At 54.6% G+C, this 19,599-nt stretch overlaps 1 protein-coding gene across 2 annotated transcripts in view; it reads left to right on the top strand.

Moving 5' to 3' along the window:
- Nucleotides 1–668: 668 nt before the first annotated feature.
- The window catches only part of LOC118178120 (protein CEPU-1), a 331,509-nt gene continuing 312,578 nt past the window's right edge, over nt 669–19,599 (top strand). The window contains exons 1-2 of one of the 2 annotated variants that reach the window (XM_035346379.1): nt 669–775; nt 2,522–2,606. In XM_035346379.1, the coding sequence (XP_035202270.1) occupies nt 2,552–2,606 (55 nt within the window). In that variant the 5' untranslated portion in view covers nt 669–775; nt 2,522–2,551. Of the gene's footprint in view, nt 776–2,521; nt 2,607–10,048; nt 10,252–19,599 lie in introns of those variants that run through there. The other variant, XM_035346378.1, reaches the window with a different exon arrangement.

Raw genomic sequence — 19,599 nt, forward strand, 5'->3', positions numbered from 1 at the left:
CTTGGGTGGGATCAGCCAGGAGGGAGCCTGCGGCCAGGGGGCTGCCACCCCCCAGGTGATGCCTCTGCCCGTGTGCCAAGGCAGGAGAACCCAAATGTGCATCTCCCCGGCATGTCCCCAGAGCTATTTGTCCCCTTCTTGTCCCATTCTGCTGTGGTAACATCTTGCTCTGGTGCAAGGGAGGCCAGGAGCATTGCTCTTGTTTGGTACAACCTGGGTGATTTGCCCCAAATCAGGTGTGGGCCCAGGAGATCCAGGTGGGGACAATGTACCCTGCAGCTGCTTCCTGGACAGACCAAGCTCAATAGTTTTTGGCTTCACAAGTGGCAGTAACTGGGGGAGAAAATGCCACACAGCTACGTCAGGGTTAGTGCCTTCATGGTCCCGCAGTCAGCAGGGAAAGGAGCTGAGGGAAACCCGTGTCAGCAGCCTGGTGGAACAGGAACCAGGGCAAAGCAGGGGCTGGCTGCTCTGTGCTGGCTGCTGCTCTAACAGGTGAAAAACCCGACGAGTTTATCAATAACCACAAACCACACGAGCCTGACGAGGCTCGTTGTGTGAGTGGTGATGCCTGTGGAGCTGTGCAGAGGCATCGGGCCTGCCCTGCCCGGGTGGGTGAGCAGCCTCCCAGGTGCTGGGGCTCGGTGGGGCTCCTCCTCCTGCAGGAAGGGGTTTGGCCAGGCCCAGAGCTCTCTGTGAGGAGCTGGGGCCACAGAGGAGGAAAACCGAGTTCATTCTTGCTGTCCCAGGCTGTGCTGAGGAGCAGTGTCGGTGGGTGAGTTGGCTGCTCTCTGGAGACCTGGCTGTGGCAAAACAGGAGAGGGGTTTTAGGCCCTAACTCCCATCCCCGTGGCAGCTTGCTTTTGAAGCTTTGGCCAGGGCTGGTGGTTGTTGCAGCAGGTGCTGTAGCTCTCCGTGGTGGTTGCTGTCTGTCTGCAGGCTTTGGTTTTGTCCCTGTTTGTGCCCAGGCTCCCACCTGGGAGGGGACGGGGCCCCAGCCTGAGTGGGAGGCTGAGGAGTGTAAGGAGAAGCTGGAGAGGAAGAGAGAAGTTCGTGCGGGAGATCCAATAACAGGCAAATGCTCTTTGCTGTCACCCCCTTCCCCTGCTGCATTTGGGGTAAAAGGCTGCCCCTTTTTGTGGGGTGACCCCGTGGGGCACAAAAGCACTTTGTAGGATAAATGCCAGTAAATTGCTGCTTTGGGGAGAAAATCAGAGGGGCCGTGTGCTCGTGTTACCCCTGTCCATGTCAGCAGCAAGCCTTCCCCAGTGCAAATGAACCTGCACCCCCTGACGTGGTGGGGAAGGGGCTGTGGCCTTGTGACCCCTCCTGCCTTTTGCAGGAGAAAGCCAAAAGCCTTCCCAGGTGGAAGCATTTGCTTGCACTCATTTAGATTTAAAACCTTAAGGGAGGGGAAAGAAAACAAAGCAAAATAAACCCCAAAACTTACACGTGCAGCAGCTGGTGTGAGGAAGCCCGGTCCCTGCTGGGGCTGGAGAAGCCACACTTTAGGGATGTGGGCACAGATCTGGCTGTGCTCTGGCTTTTCTTTCAAGCAAGCAAACCTGGGAAGCAGATGATCAGAAAAAGCACCTTGCCCTATAATCCCACAGCCCTCCAGCATGGAGTATTTTGGGGCCAAGAGCCCCTGGCGTGGGGTTGGGTGCTGCATGGAGGCAGAGGTGTGTTTATCCCAGCTCCTGCTGCTGCTTCCCCAGGCCGGAGAGCCCAGCTGATGTATTTATGCACTTTCCCCTCTCTGTGTTTAAACAGCACCTTGGAAAATGCGGTAAAAGAAGCTACAACTCTTCTCGGTGTCCTCCAGGGGTTTTAATTTATTTTTATTGTGTTGGATGCTTGCCTTTTTGTATTTTTTTAGTTTGTTTTGTTTTCCCCCGGTGCTGGAAGCCAGCCTTACTGCAGAGCAGAGGTGGTGCAGAGGAAGAGAGGCCACTGAATTGGGGAATGCTAATAGGTATGATAAGTCAAGATAGGACAGAGGGCTGTGGCACCGATGCCAAAGAGCTGTGGAATTACTTTGGATTTGTGTTTAGCAGTGAGTCTGTGTTTTTCCCTATAGCTTTCCTGGTTTGGGGTTTTCCTGTGTTCACTGGGGCAGAGCCTGAATTCCCTGGTCTGCCCGCTGCAGAGCTGGGCATTCATTCCCCTGCATCCTTGTGTACAGGTGCTGGTGAGGGCTCAGGATGCTCAGTGCTTTTGGTCTTGAGGCTGTTGTTCCCAACCCCCCCCCCCCCAAAATATTGTTGTGGAGTTCATAGAGTCACAAAATGTCATGATTTGAAGGGGACAATCAAGTCCAGCTCCTGCTAGTTACATTTTCCTGCTCAGGATCAGAGCATGCAGCAGGGAAAGTTCCTATGCATCAGATGACTTTGGGCATTTTGGCACGTGCACAAAAAATTGTTAGAAATTGCTTAATGTGCTCCCCAGTAACTACATGAGCAAGTGATGGTCAAAGTCTGGGCACCTCATATGAACGAGCATCCTCTCCCCTTTGCAGGCTGGGACAGGCTGCCGTGCTGACACGCCGATGCTCCTGGCTGTGCTGGAGTGCTGCATCTCCACGAGGAGAAGACATCTCCAAGGTAAGGCAGGCTTATTGCTGATTACAAGATTACACGTGTCTGGAGGGTGCAAATATGTTTTCCAAACTTCCAAGGTGGTTTCTACTGTGTCTGTGAGGTGCAAAATTGCTCACACGGTGAGTTTTTGGGAGCGTGGTTTTATCTGACTGGCATTAGGTAACCCTGCTTAATCCAGAACTGGAAGCTTCAGAAAGGGATTTTGCAAACCCGGAGATGTTTCAAGCTTATGAGGCTTTTGACCTGCCTCATTTATGCTCGCCTCTTGCGTTGCGAAGGCTTAGAAATGTGAATAATGTGAAGTACAGTGTGAAATCTTTTGAGATATCTAAAGCATGTGCATACACGTAGGAGTTTCCACCTCTCTTAAAACTTCATCTTTCCTTCCTCAGCCCCGTGACTGATTACTTTGTGCTACAGCAGGTAGGGGAGAAGGGATAGGAGCTGGTGAGAGACGTGGACTCCCCACCTTGCTTCACCTCCCTGTGGCATCCTGTCCTGCTTTCTTTCCTCTTCTCGCTCCACCAGGATCTGTGTGCGGCGTCCTCATTAAATCCTGGCTCGGAGGTGGTGGTGGTGGGGATGGTGGAATGACCTCCAGCAGGCCGGGGGCTGTGTGGTTCTGAAGTGTATGCGGTTTTTTGATCCTTTCTTTTTCCTGCCCTATTTTGCAAAGCTCAGAGCTGTCAGAAAATGTCCATTAGGCTGAGAAAGTGCTATTCCTTCCTAAAAGTAGACTCCCAGAGTCTACCTGCTCTTCGTATGTGGTTGTGCGCTCTTCCTGCTACTCTTCCTAGCCAACCCTTTGCTGTTTTAAGGCTCGAGCCCGTTGGTCATGCTCAGTCTCCCTCCTGCTCTTTTTCCTGTGCTGCACAGTAATTTCATGTGGCTTTTGCTCTTCTCAAAGAAAGAAGAAAGCCAAGCGTGTGCCAGGCGCTGTTTGAGGCTTGTGGAGTGCTGGGTGGGCTGTGTGTCATCTTTCCAAGGTTATCGGTGCAAAAAAAACCCACCACAAATCCTCAAAGCTTTTGGAAGTTGCAGGTGATCAAAAAGGGTGTCCCTGGGGTTGCTGGCTGGTAGCAGCTGGGTGCTCTGGTCTGGTGCTGGTGTCCCGTGGTGAGATGTGGGGGCTGCAGGAGCCCCTTCCTGAGGCTGCTGCAGCTGAAATGTAGGAAAGGAAGAGAGAACCAGCAAGGAAGGGCATCAGGAGGGAAAGAAACTGAGGGGATGGGCAAGGCAGCTTGAGCAATCTTAATGATCCCAGGCTTTTCCAATCATTCAGCGCTGCTGTGCATTTGCCACCTAATTTCTTCCCAAATGCCCTAAACTGAAAATAAAGCGCTGTTTAATAAACAGCACTCGGCATTTCATTTCCCTGAATGTTCTGGTAGCAACTGCTAATTATTCCAATGATTTTCCCCCTCTGTAATTATTCAGAACCGGCTATTCACGGATCCCTCCATTGACTTATATCTACACACGCGCGCCCTGAAATATGTATATATTTGTGGTGCCCTATTGAAAATTCAATAGGATCCAATTTCAGTTGCTATTGCCTTCCCCCTGTGTCTCCCCTCTCCAATTTGCTGATGCTCCAGCTGCACGGTGGAGAAGAAAGGAGGCAGCGTCTAGCGCAGACGTAAACAGCGCCGTCCAACTGAAACGGGGAGAGAAAAATTACTTCCTTGTACTACCGCGCTCTCTGACAAGAGCTGGCTCTTTCTTTTTTCTTTTCCTTCCTTTTTTTTTTCCTACCACGTTCAATTTTCTGGCTGTGCTGGGCAGGTTACAGAACTCATCTTGAACATGCTTTGAGGCTGCTGAATAACACCAGGGGCCTGAGCAGGTTTGGGTGGAGGGGAGAAGGAGCAGGCGGGGAATGCAATCGGTCTTGGGGGGGGGGCACGGCAAGTGGGAGAAGCTCAAATCTCAGATGTGGATTTCTGAAAGTGGTGTGTTATTTGGGAGAAGGACCCTTGCTCCTCGCTGGGCTGGATTACCTGGGTTTCTCCTTTCCCAACTGGAGAGGGAATGGGTTTGGAGGTGTCATGCCGGCTCTCCAAAGCACAAGAGGTGCTGGCTGTGCTTGGGCACTGCATTCCAGGTGGGGTCTCTGTGGTATGGGGTCTCCTCTGGTATGGCCCTTCCAGAACAGGGAATATCGGTCAATAAAGACCAGATCAAACAACCTGGGAGCACAGCAACCAGGGTTTGTGTGAGACGAGGCCACCTGGGACACCAAGGGGGCTGCAGGCTCCTTTATTTCCCACACAAGCCCCGGCAGCTGGCTGAGTCTCTGTCTTTGCTCTCCAAGTCCCCGAGAGGTGGTAGAGAGCTCAAGGAGGAAGAAAAAATAGCAAGGCATGTAGGGATGTGCTGGGGCTGTGTCACCCTCAAGCCCAAAGCATGCGCGAGGTGGTAAACATCCTCTATCTCCTCGAGCCATCTGTTTGCAGAGTCTTTGCCCATGCAACAGTGCCTCTTCCCCGGGTGGGCTTCTTGCCTCCTTGTAATCCCTGGGTAAACAGACAGCTCATCAGCTGGGAAGCACAGCGCCGAGGTGGTGAGCCGCGATAAGAGCCCGGCTGGGACAGGGACTGGTGGCAGCGCGTGCTCCGGCGGGTGGGCGCTGGAAAAACGTCCCTGCAAAATGTTTGGGGTGAGGAGGAATCTGGTTGGTTTGGGAAAAGGATCAAATTGAGGGGATGGTGGGACAGAGCAGGCTCTGGCCACTGAGCACCTCTCCAGAGGCTCTTACCTCCTTGCTGGGTCAAACCTTGTCACTTTGCTTGTGCTGCAAGGTCCTTGAAAATGGGAAAATGTTCTTCTTTGGATAATGTGGACCTTGTGCGTGAGGCGAGGGCATGGTTTGCAGCATGGTGGCGTGCCTGTGGGGATGCTTTCAGCCCAGAGATGTTCAGGCACTGACCCAGCAGAGGAAGCTGCCCGTCAGAGCTGGGTGGGCTGTAGGGCTCCCAGGGGCATGAGGCTGGCCTGCGTGGTGCACCGCAGGCTCCTGCTGCCAGCAGTCCTGGCTAGAGGCCCCATTTTGGGAAGGTGTTGGGGGCGTTCGGAGCTGGGTGGTGATCCGGTGCCCTTTAGTAAGTGGCATTACCCTGTTTAATGTACTCAGCGCTAATCTCTTTCTAAACAGAAGCGATCTTGCTGAGCTCAGCACTGGAGGAGCAATAACCAATGAAGGAGATGAGGTTAAGAAAACTCACAAGAATCAAATGTGCTGGAAAAGGCTGGGGAAGTGCCAGGGGCACTGCAGTAAATGACCTCCCAGGGAATCGAGGACAAATAAAATCCAAGCCCCGTCTCTCTTCTCCGAGGTGCCTTATGGCAATGCCTTCGCCTCCCCTCTCCCGAGTGCCCACAGACGTTGCTTTCAGGGTTATTTTTGCACTGGAGTGCAACAAATGCTCTGTGTGGCGAGCGATGCGATGGGGCTGAGATGAGGAATCCGCATCGCTGCATTCAGAAAAACCACCCTCTTGAGCTCGAGGAGAGCTGCTTCAGCTGGCAGTAGCGTTAGGTGCTTTACGCTGTCTGGAACAGCCTGGAGAGGGCAAGCAAAACCTCTGTGCCGTGGCTCTTGTTTCCCGAGGCTCTCTGCAGGCAGGGCTGCTGGTGACCGTGTTGTTCTGTGAGCTGGGAGCAGAGCCGTGTCCCATCACGCTTGCTCCATGGTGTGGGTTGCTCCTTGTTTTGCCCAAATTCCCTCGGGCTGCGATGGAAATGGGGTGCAGCACCCCGAGTGAACAGGCAGTCCTGGTCTGAGCTCGGTGAGGGCGCAGGGAAGTCTTCGGGCCAGGTTGCCGCGGAGCTGCTCCCAAATGTCAAGTGGGAATTGTGGGATTTTAGCCCAAAAAGGGGCAGAGGCAGTTGGGCTGATAGGGTTTGACTGGGGGTGGTGAATGCCTGAATGCCCTGCGTCCTGGAGCTGTGGGAGCCTTTCCCCATGGGCAGCGGGGAGATGTCCTTCACGGAGCCTGGGCACCCCAAAACGTCTCGCGAGCGGCCGCTGCCTTTGATCCCTACCCCTAGCGCCGTGCAGGCTCGGAGGCTGCGAGGATGACTTGGCAGTGATATATTTACTACAATTACCATCTCTCTTCCCAGAGGAGGAAAAAATAGATGAATAATATGTTTTGAAGGTGTCATGGAGCGAAAGCAAGAGAGGAGCTTGAGCCTGAACTTATGAATAACTTATAGGCTTCCTCCCTTCATGCAGTCACTCCATTTGGGCTTATCTTTCTTGCCCGTAGGAGGTGTAATTAAAGGAGCAAAGCCGAGCATCCGCACGCACGGCGACTGCCTGTGGTACTCGTCTGTCTGGCTCCGTGCGTCCTGTGCGTGCAAGGGCACGGGGGTGCCGAAGTGCCTTTGAGGAGGCTGGCGGATGCTTTGAGCAGAAGCTTTACGACTTTTCACCCCACGGTCTGCATCCCTCGTTAAGATAAAGGGGCGTTTGGTGCATTGCTGGCTGGTCCCAGAGCTGTCGTGGTGTTCTGCAGAAGCATTCCCTGATCTCACTCCTTGCGCTGGTGCAGGAGGAAGCAGAAGTGGCCTGGGATGGGGGACGTGGCACGAGGAAGCAGGGAAGTCCTGAACCCCCGTGTAGGACTTGGGAGACTTGTATTCACTTTTGGCACTGCTGGAAATTCCCCTTCTGACCCCAGGTGGTGACTTAGCCTCCTGAAGCTTTACTTCTCTCTGTAAAATGAGGAGTAATTTGCTCTTGTCTCAGCACCGTTCTCTGCTTTCTCTGTTTTGACTCTCAGAGCTCAAGGGAGGGACTGTTTTTTGCCGGGTGTACACACAGAGTCTCACATAATGGAACGGGGATCTTATCAAAGGCTTGCCAATGCTATTGTAACGCATACGGTAATTAGAGGTATGTATATGTAGGGATGATGAAAAAAATCCACTGAAACATGGCATTTCCCTCTGGAAAAATGGTAGCGAAATAACACCACGCCTGGGAGTGCGTCAGTTCCAGCAGAAAACGTCTATTAAAAATTATGCAGTGCTGCTCAGCAAGGTCATGACGTTCCTTTTAGAGCCGGTTAGAGGTTTCAGTTCAAAACTGCATGTCACTTTTTTTTTTTTTTTTCCCCCTGCAGACTTTTGGGTAAGGCGTTGTACTTCGGTCTTCAGACGGGGGGGAGAGGGGGAGATCTCATCTAAAACTTTGTGGACGTTTTTCCCGAAAAGGGGCCCCTCTCTCCGCAGCTCGGTGTGCGTGCAGGTGCAGCATTTAACACCGCGCATACGTGTGATTTCCAATGAATAACTTCTTTCCCCCCGTCCCCCTATCTCGGGAGTGCAGCCCTGCTATCTGTATGTTCCTATCAGCCCGGCACATAGATATGTATGAGGGTAATGGATATTAGGCATTTATTGCAAGGCATTCTGTTGAACATCACCTGCTGTTCAACATGAAAAGTTGATGTTCCACAAAGCCACAAGCCGAAGGCTCCTTAAGAGCTGTTCCGGTGCATCGGGTAAATATACGTGCTCTGAACGAGTGCTGTGTGAATTAATAATGCATAGAACAAATCCGTAGGAAGAACAGCCACTGCACAGGGCCTGCTTATAAACTGCTCTCTCTGCTTAAGCAAATAGACGGGGAAGTTTTGTTTTTTAAAGGATAATGTGTAGGTAATAAACCAAACTAACCTAATGGACCGTTTCCAGCCACGGGAGCTGGCTCGGCAGCCGGGGTCAGGCTCAGAAGCGCTGGGGAGGGTGGTGGCAGCGGCTGCTTGGCGCTTTGTGGGGTCGTAGGGAACTTGGTGGGGTGGTGGGGAAGGCGCAGAGTGGGTGAGATGATGTTTTGGTGAGATGAACCCTTACACCTCGCCAAAAGGGCCCCAAAAGGGGTGACTTGAGGTGACCGAGGCGTTGCGTTGCTTGGGGCTGGAGGGGTGCCTCGAGCCTTGCCTGTGTGAGGTGGGGAGGTCTGGGTGTCAAAAAAAACTTCCCTAAAAATACCCCGTAGCTCAGACCTGGGTCCCTAACAGTCCTGTCCCCTTCCCTTTGCCACCCAAGGAGCTGGGAGGCTGTGACCGTGAGATGCTGGTGGGGAGCCCCGCACCTCCTCGAGGTGTGCAGCCTGACCCAAGCCATGGGGAGGATGGGGAATGAGCCTGGGGACACCGCTCCGAGCTCCCCGCTCCCTCTGGGATTGCCGTGGTCAGACGGGGCTGCAGGGGAGGGACTGGCACCTCTTGCTTGTCGCCTTCCTCCAGCAGAGCTGCTGGCCCAGGTCCGCCTCGGCAGATCTCTCTGGGCGGCAGCAACAGGGAGGGAAGAGAGAAACGCAGCTGGATTTTCCCAGAGTTTGCAGCCAAATCTTCTGAATTGCAAAGTGAACAGCTCAGATTTTGGAAGGCTCTGAGGAGGAGTAAATGTAAAAAGCCAAGATTTTTTTTTTTTTTGCTTTGTCATTTTTCTGCCTATAATGTTGTTTTACGGGGCCGTGAGTCACCTCACGCAACGAAATGAGCCGTCCTTACCACTAATCACAGAATCACAGAACGAAAATAGTGAATATCTAACACGAGATTTGGGTTTCATCAGGTGGGATTCTCAGGTTTTGGTGCTCCTAGTATTGTGTGCTGGACAAATGCTGGAGAAAAAATAAGAGTTTGGTCTTGGGGGCCTTACGTGTGCGGGCTGGTTGGTGTCATGCTGGTGGCGTTGGGTTGTGGAGGGACGGGGTGGGATGGGTTGGGGGCTGTGGAGGGCTGGGGTGGGATCGGTTGGGGGTTGTGGAGGCATGGGGCGGGTTGGGTTGGGTTCTCTGGACCCGGCCAGGATGGTTTGGGGAGCCGGAGGGTTATTTTGTGAAATAGGCTGCGGATATTGGAGGGGAACATGGCAAGGGGTTCCCGAGGGGACCCATGTGAGCGTCACCACACGGGTGACCCCTACACAGCCTTCCTCACGCGAGGAAGAGGAGGAGGACGCTGAGCCTTGGCGCGCCTCCTGCTCCCATCCTTGTTTTACCCAACCTGGGGGGGCTGCGCAGCGAGGACCACCCCCCTCCCTGTGCTCCTACCCCCGGGGGTGGGTCGGGGCCGGCGGGCGGCGGGGCTGCGGGACGGGTGCGGGAGCGGTGCGGGAGCGGTGCGGGGCGGCCCCGGCGGCGGCCCCGGAGCCAATGAGCGCGGTGCGGGGCGGGCGCTGCCGGAGCGGCGGCTGCGGTGCGGTGCGGGCCGGAGCGGCGGGCACGCAGCGCCTGTCCCTCGCACCTTGCCGCCCCTTCCGACCCCCCTTTCCCTCTTCCCCCCCCTTTTTTTTATTTTTATTTTTTTCCCTCCCCCACCCCGCGGCGCGGATTTTATTTTTTCCCGATTTTTATTATTATTTTTTTTTCCCCCCCGGTTCCCCCCCCCCCCCGGCCCCCCCCCCCCGGCGGGGCCCCCCGCCCCGCCCCCCGCCCCCCCCCCCGCCCCCTTCCCCGAAATCTGCGCTCCGCTCTGGGAAACGCTGGATTTTAAAGCTCTCCCCGGCAGGCAGCGAGTGGGGAAGGAGGGGGGAGAAACGCAGCCCGCGGTGAACATGGCCCAGGCGAAAATGCAGCACCCCGTCTCTTGGGTGATCTTCGCCGGGATGGCCGCGCTCCTCCTCTCCCAAGGTAGGGCCGGGCGGGGATGCTGCGGGGGGCGCGGCCCCAAGGAGCCGGGGGGGGGGGACGGGGGGGGGACCGCGACCCTCCGGCAGCATCGGGGGGAAAGGCTGGGGGAGGGCGAGAAGCCCCCCGAAATAAGGATGGGGGGGTCCCCAGCCCGCTGTTAAGTTGCGGGGGTGCGGATGCGGGGCTGCGGTGCGGTGGCATCGCCCTCTTCGTGCCCCCCCCCGTCGGGGTGTGCTGGGAACTTCTCGAGCAGCACCCCCCCGGTGCTCAATTTGTATTTTATTTCCTTTTGGGTGGTGCCAAATGACTCTGCCATCTCCGGCGAGCTCAACTTAGTTCCCGCAGGAGCCTTGCATCCAACAGGCGGGGGGGCTAAGGGGGGGGGGGGTCGGTGTCCCTCCGTGCTGCCCCCCCCTTTGCTGTGCCGGACCCGCTTGCAAGGTCGTCCCAAAAACTCGGTGCAGCCCCGAGCCCTGCCTGCCCTGTCCCGGGCTGGGGAGTTGGGGAATTCGGTGTCTGGCGTGTCCCGGGCGAGCTCTGCTCATCCCCTCCATGCCCTGGGGATGATGCTTAAGGGGGCTTTCAAAAAAAAAAGAAAAAAGATAAAATAATAAAATTATGTGAATATTAAAAACCGAGCGGGGAAGGAGGAGACGTGAGCTGGCCCCAGCTGGCCGGCAGCGCCGAGCCTGTCAGCTTGCGTTAGTCTCCTCGCAGCCATCTGGAGGGGCTGTGGGAGCGGGGTTGCCTCCGGGGGGGGGTTGGATGGGGCCGCATCCTGCACCGGGCCGTCCGCGGGGCTGGGGCTGGGAAGGGGAGAGGCAGCCGGGGCTGCACGCCTGGTGCCGGGGATGGATGGTCCCGGGGGTGCTGGCTGCCCTGGGGGACGCTGACAGGGTGCAGGCAGCCCTGGAGGGGGGTTGGTGGTCAGCCTGTGCTGCTCCTTTTGCACGAGGAGGGGGGGGGTTGCAGCAGGGGCCAGCTCCCTCCGTGCTGCCCTGCAGCCTGCTGAGGGTCGGGGATGGGATTTAGGCACCTGCAAGCCCAAAGCAGCCCTGCCCGGTCCCCCTATATCAGCTGCTCTGCTGCGGGGTCCCAGGGGGGCGCGAAGCCCCCATCCAGGCGGGGCTGGGGGCTGCTGTGCCCCCACGGCTCGGGGGGAGATGGCCGGCAGCAGCCCCGCGCTCAAACTTCTCTCTCCTGGGCAGGCTGGGCCCGCTCTTGCGGAGAGCCACCCGTGCCATATCGACCGGCGCGGGCTGCTTAGCATGCACGGCACACGCCGAGGCATTTCTCCTCTTCGCCTTCCTCCCGCTCGCCCTCCTCGAGCTCCCTCCTGCTCTACGGCTTGCGGCTTCCTTCTCGAGCTGCTGGGCACGGCGCCCCGCTCCCGGGGGGTTCCCGGGGCTGGGAGCCCTGCTCCCCGCTGCTGCCATCTCTGTGCCTGGGTGGCGGGGAGCTGGGGCTGCCCCGGAGGGGCGGCCTTCGGTCCTTGCTCCCCTGCTTTCCCTTGTGCAGAATCTGTGCCCTTTAATGCTTTCTTTTGGCTTCCTTGCAGCCTTATTCTCTGCCTCTGCTCATCTCTCACGCTTCTTCCCTCTGCTTCCATCAAAGCCTGCAGATCAAAAAGTTGATTTTTTTTTTCTCCTTGATTTTTATTCCCCGCAGCAGCAGAGCGGCTGAGGGGGGGAGAACAACGGGCTGCCTCCCCAGGCCAACATCCTCCGTGCCCCCTGCGCCCAGCCGTGCGGGAGCGATGTGGGTGCCACAAGTCCCTGAGTCACTGCTGGGGTGCGGGGAAGCTGGGAGCCGCATCGCAGCGTGCCCTGGGGGGGCCAGGGCAGAGCTGGGGGGTGGTGGGGAAAGCACCACACAGGGCAGCGCTCAGCGGGGAGAAGTTTGGGTCTTTTTGGGGGAGAAGTTTGGGTCTTTTTGGGGTAGGGAGGCGTTGGGTATGCTGGATCGTCAGCGCTGCGTGGTTGGGGGGAAGGAGCCTCCCCCCCGGGAGGGCTTCTTGCGTAACTGTGTGTACAGGAGTCATTTGAAGAAAATAAACTTCCCAGCCAAAATAATTCTGCTTTTTAGCAAAAACTTTCAAAGCAGGGTTTGAGAAAGCAGGGGCCGTTCAACCCCAAAGGTAATCCATAGGTTTGAGCGCCTTGCCGAAGATGAAAGCAGCCGGGTGCTGCTGCTTCGGGAGCCCTTCTGCCAGCCGCAGATCGTCTTGCATTTTTAACTTCTCTGTCTGGCTGCGTATACAAAAGTGGAACTGTTTTGTGTTTGAAAATGTGAAAATTATCGTTATGCAGGAAAAAAAAAAAAGCCTGTTTTGCACAAACCTACTCCAGACAGCTCAAGAGATCTGTGCTGCCCTCTGCAGCAGTTTATCAATACTCCAGGTCATTTACCTTTTTACAGCCAAACAAACACTAAGGAGAGCGGTTCCTGAGGGTGCTTGAGAGTAGAGAGGAGCGTGAAGTGGGGTAATTCATAGGTGCTTGACCATCTGTATTTACACAAACATCCACACATCCGCGGGTCGTCCAAGTTTTGCGGCTTCCTGGTGCTTTATTCCTGTTTTTGGAAAGGTGCCTCCGAAATAGGGGCTGGTGGGTGTCGAGTCCCGTGGGTGCTTCCAGGGGATCCCCAGGTGCGGGGAGCGAGCCCCCTTTGGCAGCACAGCTCCTGCTCTCTTTGTGGAGCTCTTCTGCATGATACAAAGCAATGAGCATCAAAAGTTCAAGGACCCGTCGTTTTCTGTTCCCTCTTGCCCTGTTTCAGGTTGTGGGGCTGCTCTAGTGTTTTCCCCGTGTCCCTTGCTCCTAACCACCTGGATTTCTTGAGGAAGGGCAGGGCTGGTGCAAAAAATCCCACCCCAGCTCTTTGGAGGGGGAAGAGAGAAGAAAACTCCTCGCTCAACCGTGCGGAGAAGGATTAACGAGGCTAAAAGGTCACAGAAGATTTAGCCGGGCCTTTAGCACCAGTAAGGCAAGAATTATGGGATGTTGATTTCCAAATTAGCATAAGGACCTTATTCTAATAAGCGTGCGCGCTGCAATAGGTATGTAAAATAACAGCATATGTCACCAGCGTATGCCGAGCGCTCCTCGTTCGAAAGAATCATTTGCTCCCTCGGTGTGGTCGGGTTGCAGATGACTCCTCAGCAGCACCACGCGCTGGGTTTGTGCGTGCCTGGAGGGCAGGAGGCGGCCCGGGGACGCGGCCCCGGGGAGGAGCGGGATTTGGGATGCGGCCGCGCGGGTCGGGGCTGCGCAGCGCGGGAGGACTTGTGCTCCGCAGAGGCGGGCGGGAAACCTTCTGGCAGTTGGTGCAAGAAGGTAATTGCACTAATGAATGTGTGTAAGAAAAATTATGTGTATCGACGTCTTTCTGTGAATACCTGGATTTATTGTTCCCCGGGGAAAATATTAGATGTGGCTTCGTTGGTGGTTAATGGTTACCGTGCAGGTCAATAAAACGCGATATTCACCCCCCAACAGCAGAAAATAGCTATTTAATAGGTAATAACAGTAATAATCAATACCTACATGATTAGATAACCCAGTTACGTGCAGTACGTAAAAGGAGGGGGATGCCGTCTGGGTACTCAATGGCCTGGTTTCGAGCGTTGCCCAACATCTGTCACTCCTGTTGATTTTAACCGGAGCTGTAAGCAGGTATCTGGCACCCCTGGAAATCAGGCCACCGCATGGGATTAATTGGCACATTTTTAAGACTCAGCAGAGTAAACAGGAACCCAAGCAGACCTTTGCCACGAAAAGGATGCTTTCGAAAGCAGGCTGCATTGCGCAAAACCCTGGGACGGCCCCGGGAGAGCTGGGCTGGCGCTCAGGGTGTCGGTGCGGTTGGCGGCTGTGCTGTGGGTGCTCCGTGCAGCTTTGCAGGGGGGATTCCTCGTGCAGACCTTGCTGCTTCCTTCCTTCCGTGCACGGACACTGTTTGTGCAACAGTGGGCTGGGGAGCAAAGCTGCCTGGGTTGCTTTTGCACCGCATGTAGAGGGAGAGCTCGTTATTAAAAGAGTTGCAATTTGTAATGCGATGCCTTCTGGTGCAGTGTGGTGGGCAACACAACCTGGGGTTGGCTCTTGCTGGAGTTAAGGCAGCATTTAGGAGCCTCAGTCATTGAACAGAGATTGTGTCATGCTAGGTGCTGTGCATGAAGCTCTCCTTCTCTGGTGCAGCAACATTTCTGAAGCATCTTTGGGACCATCCCAGCCTGCCCAAACCAGGCTTATCTAGCCCTCTTGCCCCCAGTTGGCCAGACTGGGTGCTCTGGAGGCTGCAACCAGTTTTGGCATGCCCCCAGAGCACTCTTTTCCTTATCTCTGTAGGCATTTTGACCATCACAGTAACCCTGGCTCGTGGTTTTTTCCATCTGCCTGTTGTGCGAGCCCTGACTCATGCATGAGACAAGCGCGTTCAGTGTTCCCAGTGTCTGCTTCGTTTATTTTTTCTTGCTGCTTTTGCTTAAAAATAGCCATATTTGTGGTCCCCCTCCCCAATTTATTTTTTCCCTATGGGGAAAAATGGATCAGTTGACAGATCTGGGTCAAGTCATCAGGCAGGGCTCGCTGTTTTCTGCAACAAACCGAGGTGGAGGGGGATGGCTCAGCAGCTGCTTCCAGCAACTGGTGGTCAGCCCGGCGAGGTGGACTCCAGCCCTCCCCACAGCATACAAAGCACCATATGGGGACATCTTTTTGGCCGTGGGATCAAAAAAAAAGCTCTCCTGCATTTGTCTTTCTTTCTCAAACTTCAGACTTGGCAGGAGAGGGCAACATTTTCTTCCCTTGTTCCCCAGTCCAAGGGGTGCCTTCCTCGAGCAAAGCCCTAAAGAGGATAAATGTGATTTTTTTTTCAGTGTTGCTGATAGTACTTTGATGCGCGGTGGCAAATCTCCTGTCACTCGGTGGGACCAAACCACGATCCGGCTCAGATGTTCATGGCAAAGGCTTGCAGCTGCCTTGGAGCTGCGACTTGGACTCGAGCTCTTGGTTTCAAACAGGGGCCAAGAGGAGCACGATGCCAGGTTTTGGGATTCTGCCCTAGAAGCCCAAGCCGTGCTGCTGTCTCCCATCATCAGCCAGCATCCTGCACCTCCACGCGTGCAGCTTCTCATGCCTTTAGTAGGTTTAATATGCAAAAATAACAATAAAAAGCCCTCCATGACTGCATCCCTTGGGACACCCTAACCCCGGGGCCGTTCTGCAGGTGCTGCATCGCGCAGGCAGCGCAGGCCCCGTGCTCCCAGCTCGTTGGGAGCTGCGGTAGCCCGGAGTTGCTGTCTGTCTCCCTCTTCCTTCTCGAAGCACACACCTTGTTCTTGGTTAATAATAAATCAGAGGTGCTGCCTTCACCGTGCTCTCTTATCTCCTGCCAAGAAGGATATCATGGATTTTTGATGCGCTTACAGTTAATATGTCCGATGCTGAAAACCGTTGTAAATTAATTGACCCTTTGACCCCCTCGTCCCGTTGACTGTTCCCACTAAAGACAATGTTCGCTTCTTGGCATCCTCCCCCTTTGTTTTTCCTTCTTCCAGCTCCTCCACCTCCCGCGTGCTCCGCGTGCTGAGCAGGGGAGCCCAGAGAGGCGCGATGCAGCCGAGGAGCGTGGCTCCAAGTCCTTGCTAGTGGGCACCCTGTGTGCAGTGTAGGATTTTTTCCTCTCAGACACTGGGGGGATGCTGAGAGGAGCTGGCACGGCTTCTGCACAGCCCGTCCCCTTCCTCAGGTGGTCTAACGTAAGGGTGCCACCTTTCCCCTTTTCTGTCTGACCTGGGTTCCCCCTGGGAATGGGGTCTTTCCCCTACTGAACATCACCAAGCCTGGAGAAGCCTTGGTTCAGCCTGGGAAGGAGCCTGGAGCACCCCAAATCCTCCTGTCCTGCCGTGACTCACAGTGGAAAACCACAGCTGCCGAGCAGTAGGAAGCACCACGGGAAGATCGGTAGTACACGAAATGAAGCAGAGCATGTATTTTTTTTCCATCCCAAAATGGGGCGATGGCAAATTCCCAGTGACAGAAAAATCTGGGAAAACGAAGGATTGATTTGAAGTATTTTTGTTCTGTTTCTGAGCCTACAGAAGCCTGCGTACCAAGTTGTGAAGTTATTTCAAGCGAAAGAAAAGCAATCCGAAGGCGGTACTCCAGCACTATCAAAAGAGCCTCCAGTCTCGAGCCTTGTTGCATTTTTTATTGTTATTTCTTCAAAACAGATCCTCTGCTAATGTTTTGATTTTTGTCAGAAGCGGCGTTCTTGATTTAAAGACCTGGTTTGAAAGCCAAATCCAACCCGCCTCATTGGAAGCCCGACAAGCGCTTGAAGTGCAGCAGGGTTCATTAGTGCCGTAATGTTATCTCGCCCTGTAAGCGTGCCTTTTTTCTCCCCCCCTCCTCTTGAGGAGGCTGTCTGGTGAACAGCGCTAAGTTCCCGGGTTTGTTTGGTGGTTTGCAGGCTTTATTCCCTTTCTGCAGGACAGATGGCGTTTATAGAGCAGAGGGTGCCTACACGAGACTTTTTGCGAAGTCAGTCCCCAGCACCAGCGCCGGGGTTTTTGATATCGGGCCAAGGAGCATCGGGGCTGGCTGGCGAGGGGAGGATTTGGGCTCTGCCTGATGACATCTCTCCGAATGAAGCCCGTTTTGAAACGATGCTGGCGGGGAGCGGGAGCCACCGGAGGGGCCCGGGCAGCCGAGCTGTCACTGAATGCAACATTAACAAATTTGTATTATTTATTGTTTACCTTTTGTGCCGCTTTTCCCCACGTCAACGCTTCCCATTGTATGTTTTCAGCTTCAAAACCTGCCGTCGCGTTAGCAGCCGGCTCCAAAGCCCCCAAATAATGCATAAACTATGATTATTCCTTCTGATCCACTTGTGTTTATGTAAATGGTGGGAAAAGCGGTTTTCGGCTTATTTCAGCAGCTTAAGGGATTCCTACCAAGCCTATTATTGAAAAATCAGGAAGTGAAAAGCAACTTTGGAGACGACGAGTTAGCAACTCCGTGGCTGCGCTGCCTGCGCGGGGCTCCGGGGGCTGCGATACCCCCGGGAATCCCCACGGGATTCGGGACCCTCCTGCAGCAACAGGTCGGGGAGAGCCTGGAGAGGTGAGGTTAGCCCAGGAGGGACCCGGGGAGGGGTTTGGGGCTGAAGGTGCGTGGGGGCATCACCCAGGTGTAAAACCCACCAGGGGCTGGGTACCCGTGGCTGCAAGGGATGCAGGATGTGCACGGGGCAGCGTGCTGGAGAGCACCTGTGGGACCCCACCATGAGCATCCCCACCTTGCACAAACCCTTTATTCTACCCCAGAAGAGGGGCAGGTACTGGGCTCATCCCCCTTTAGGGCGCAGATCCCTCCAGCCGCCCCGGTGCCTCTCGTCCCTCCTCTCCTGCTGCTTTCCTTTCCCCGTTCGGTCCCTTTCCCCCTTCCTTATGTTAATTTCCCACCTGAGCACCAAGTACTTTATAAATAGCAAATCTGAAATGAATTTCCTAGCAGCAATCATTATCTCCCTCGACAGCCATTAAACATTCACACAAGCAGAGCAAGATGACAAAGGGGATTGATTTTTACAGTATGCTGGGGGGGGAGGCAGGAGAAAGGAAATATGTTGACAAGGCTTTTTTTCTTTTCCTTCCCCCTCCTCTCTCCCCTCCCTTCCAGATCCTCTATCTCGAGGAATTTAAAATCACCCCGTGACTTTTTTTTTTTTTTTTGCAGAGCGGGGTGGGAGAGGGCGAAGCTGGATACCAAAATACAAAACCAAATTTTTGATTCCCTTATTCCCCTTATTCCATTTTCCTGTAGCCCCCTGCAAGCCCTCGTGTGCGCCTGGCAAGCACCGAGTTAGTTCCACGGCCCCGGCTGCGGAGATGAATATGTCAGAGCTAATGCCTGCGAAGACGGAGGGGTGGGCTGGGGGGGGGGGGCCCATCTCCGCGGCCGCCTCAGCAGAATAAATGTGTTGATGCAATAGTTGGGAGCCGGCGAGCTGCTGCCGTATGAGGCACTGTAGCTGAAAATTTAACTTTGATTTCAATTTTCATATTTGTCAGCAATAATTAGATTCAAGAAATGTTTTTGCCGCTGTTCTAAAATACTAATAAGTAGGAGCCTTTGTAGTATGGCTAATGGAGTCTTTTTTTTCCTAGTGGGCTAGAAAAATTCCATTAAAGGGGAAAGTCATACTGTATTACCATGCTCCAACATGCAGCGACTTCGCCACTACGGTAATGTCTGGGCAGGGAGATGGCGGGGCTCGCTGCCGGCCGCAGAAACGGGGCTGGCATCCCGCTTGGGGCCTGTAGGACTTCCTGGGGAGTGGGCAGGGGTGCTCTTCTTTTGGGGTGCTCTTTTTTGGGGGGTGGGAGTGCTCTTTTTGGGGCAGCTGGAGGCTTTCAAAGCACTCAGAGGGTACCGTAGAGGTAGCCTGGCTCTCTTCCTACCAGCTTGCTTCATCGCTTGGTTTTGGTCTTGCAAATCCCCTTGGGAATCCTGAGGTTGGATCAATTAGGGGTTTCCCCTTGCTGGCTCTGCCGTGCTCTTCCGAAGGGAAACTGCCTCTTCTCCCTCCTCACCCCTCGTCTTGACTGCTCTATGGATTTCCCCGGTGGCACGTACCAGATTTTATCCCCGAGCAACGCTGTAAAATAAAGAGTGATTAAATTTGCTGGCGATATGCACAGCAAATGGGGGAAGCTCTAAGTTGTGTCATTCTCAAGTTACTTCAGCCTATTAAGCAAACAAAAGCACTTGTGGAGTGAGAAATGAAAATGGCCAACACGGCCCGATTAATCCTGGATGTACAATTCCATTAATAAGTCAGCTTTTAATAGTGGCTCTTTCCAGGAGCTGCTGGGACTAAGAATTGATGTATGCGCCATAATTGTATTGCAACTAATAGGATATGGAGAAAATTGTATGGAGAACCTGCTCTTTCGCCACCGTTTTCCAATCAGCTGAAATAATGCCTTCCTCTGGAAGAGCCCAGCGAGGTAATGATACTTAAATCTAAATAGGAACAGGGGTATTTTGCATTCCGGTGCGGGTGGTTCGGGCTGGGTGATGGAGTGTGGATGCTGGGAGCCTCCGGGCGGATTTTCTGGGTGCCCTGGCACGGGGCCGCCCCCCTGGCACCTCCCCCAGCGCCTTTTGTTCCTTGCATGGCAGTGAGAGGGGCTTTCGCTCTCCGGAGTCGATGCGGTTCGTTGGGAGAGTTCATTAAGGAGCCTGAAGCCCTCACTCAATTCACCCTGTGTGTTTATTCAGCTCCTGGATAAATAGGCTGGGCTCGGCGCTCCCGGGGCGCTGACACGCTGCT

The sequence above is a fragment of the Oxyura jamaicensis genome, chromosome 24, assembly GCF_011077185.1.
Source record: "Oxyura jamaicensis isolate SHBP4307 breed ruddy duck chromosome 24, BPBGC_Ojam_1.0, whole genome shotgun sequence".
Classification (NCBI taxonomy): domain Eukaryota; kingdom Metazoa; phylum Chordata; class Aves; order Anseriformes; family Anatidae; genus Oxyura; species Oxyura jamaicensis.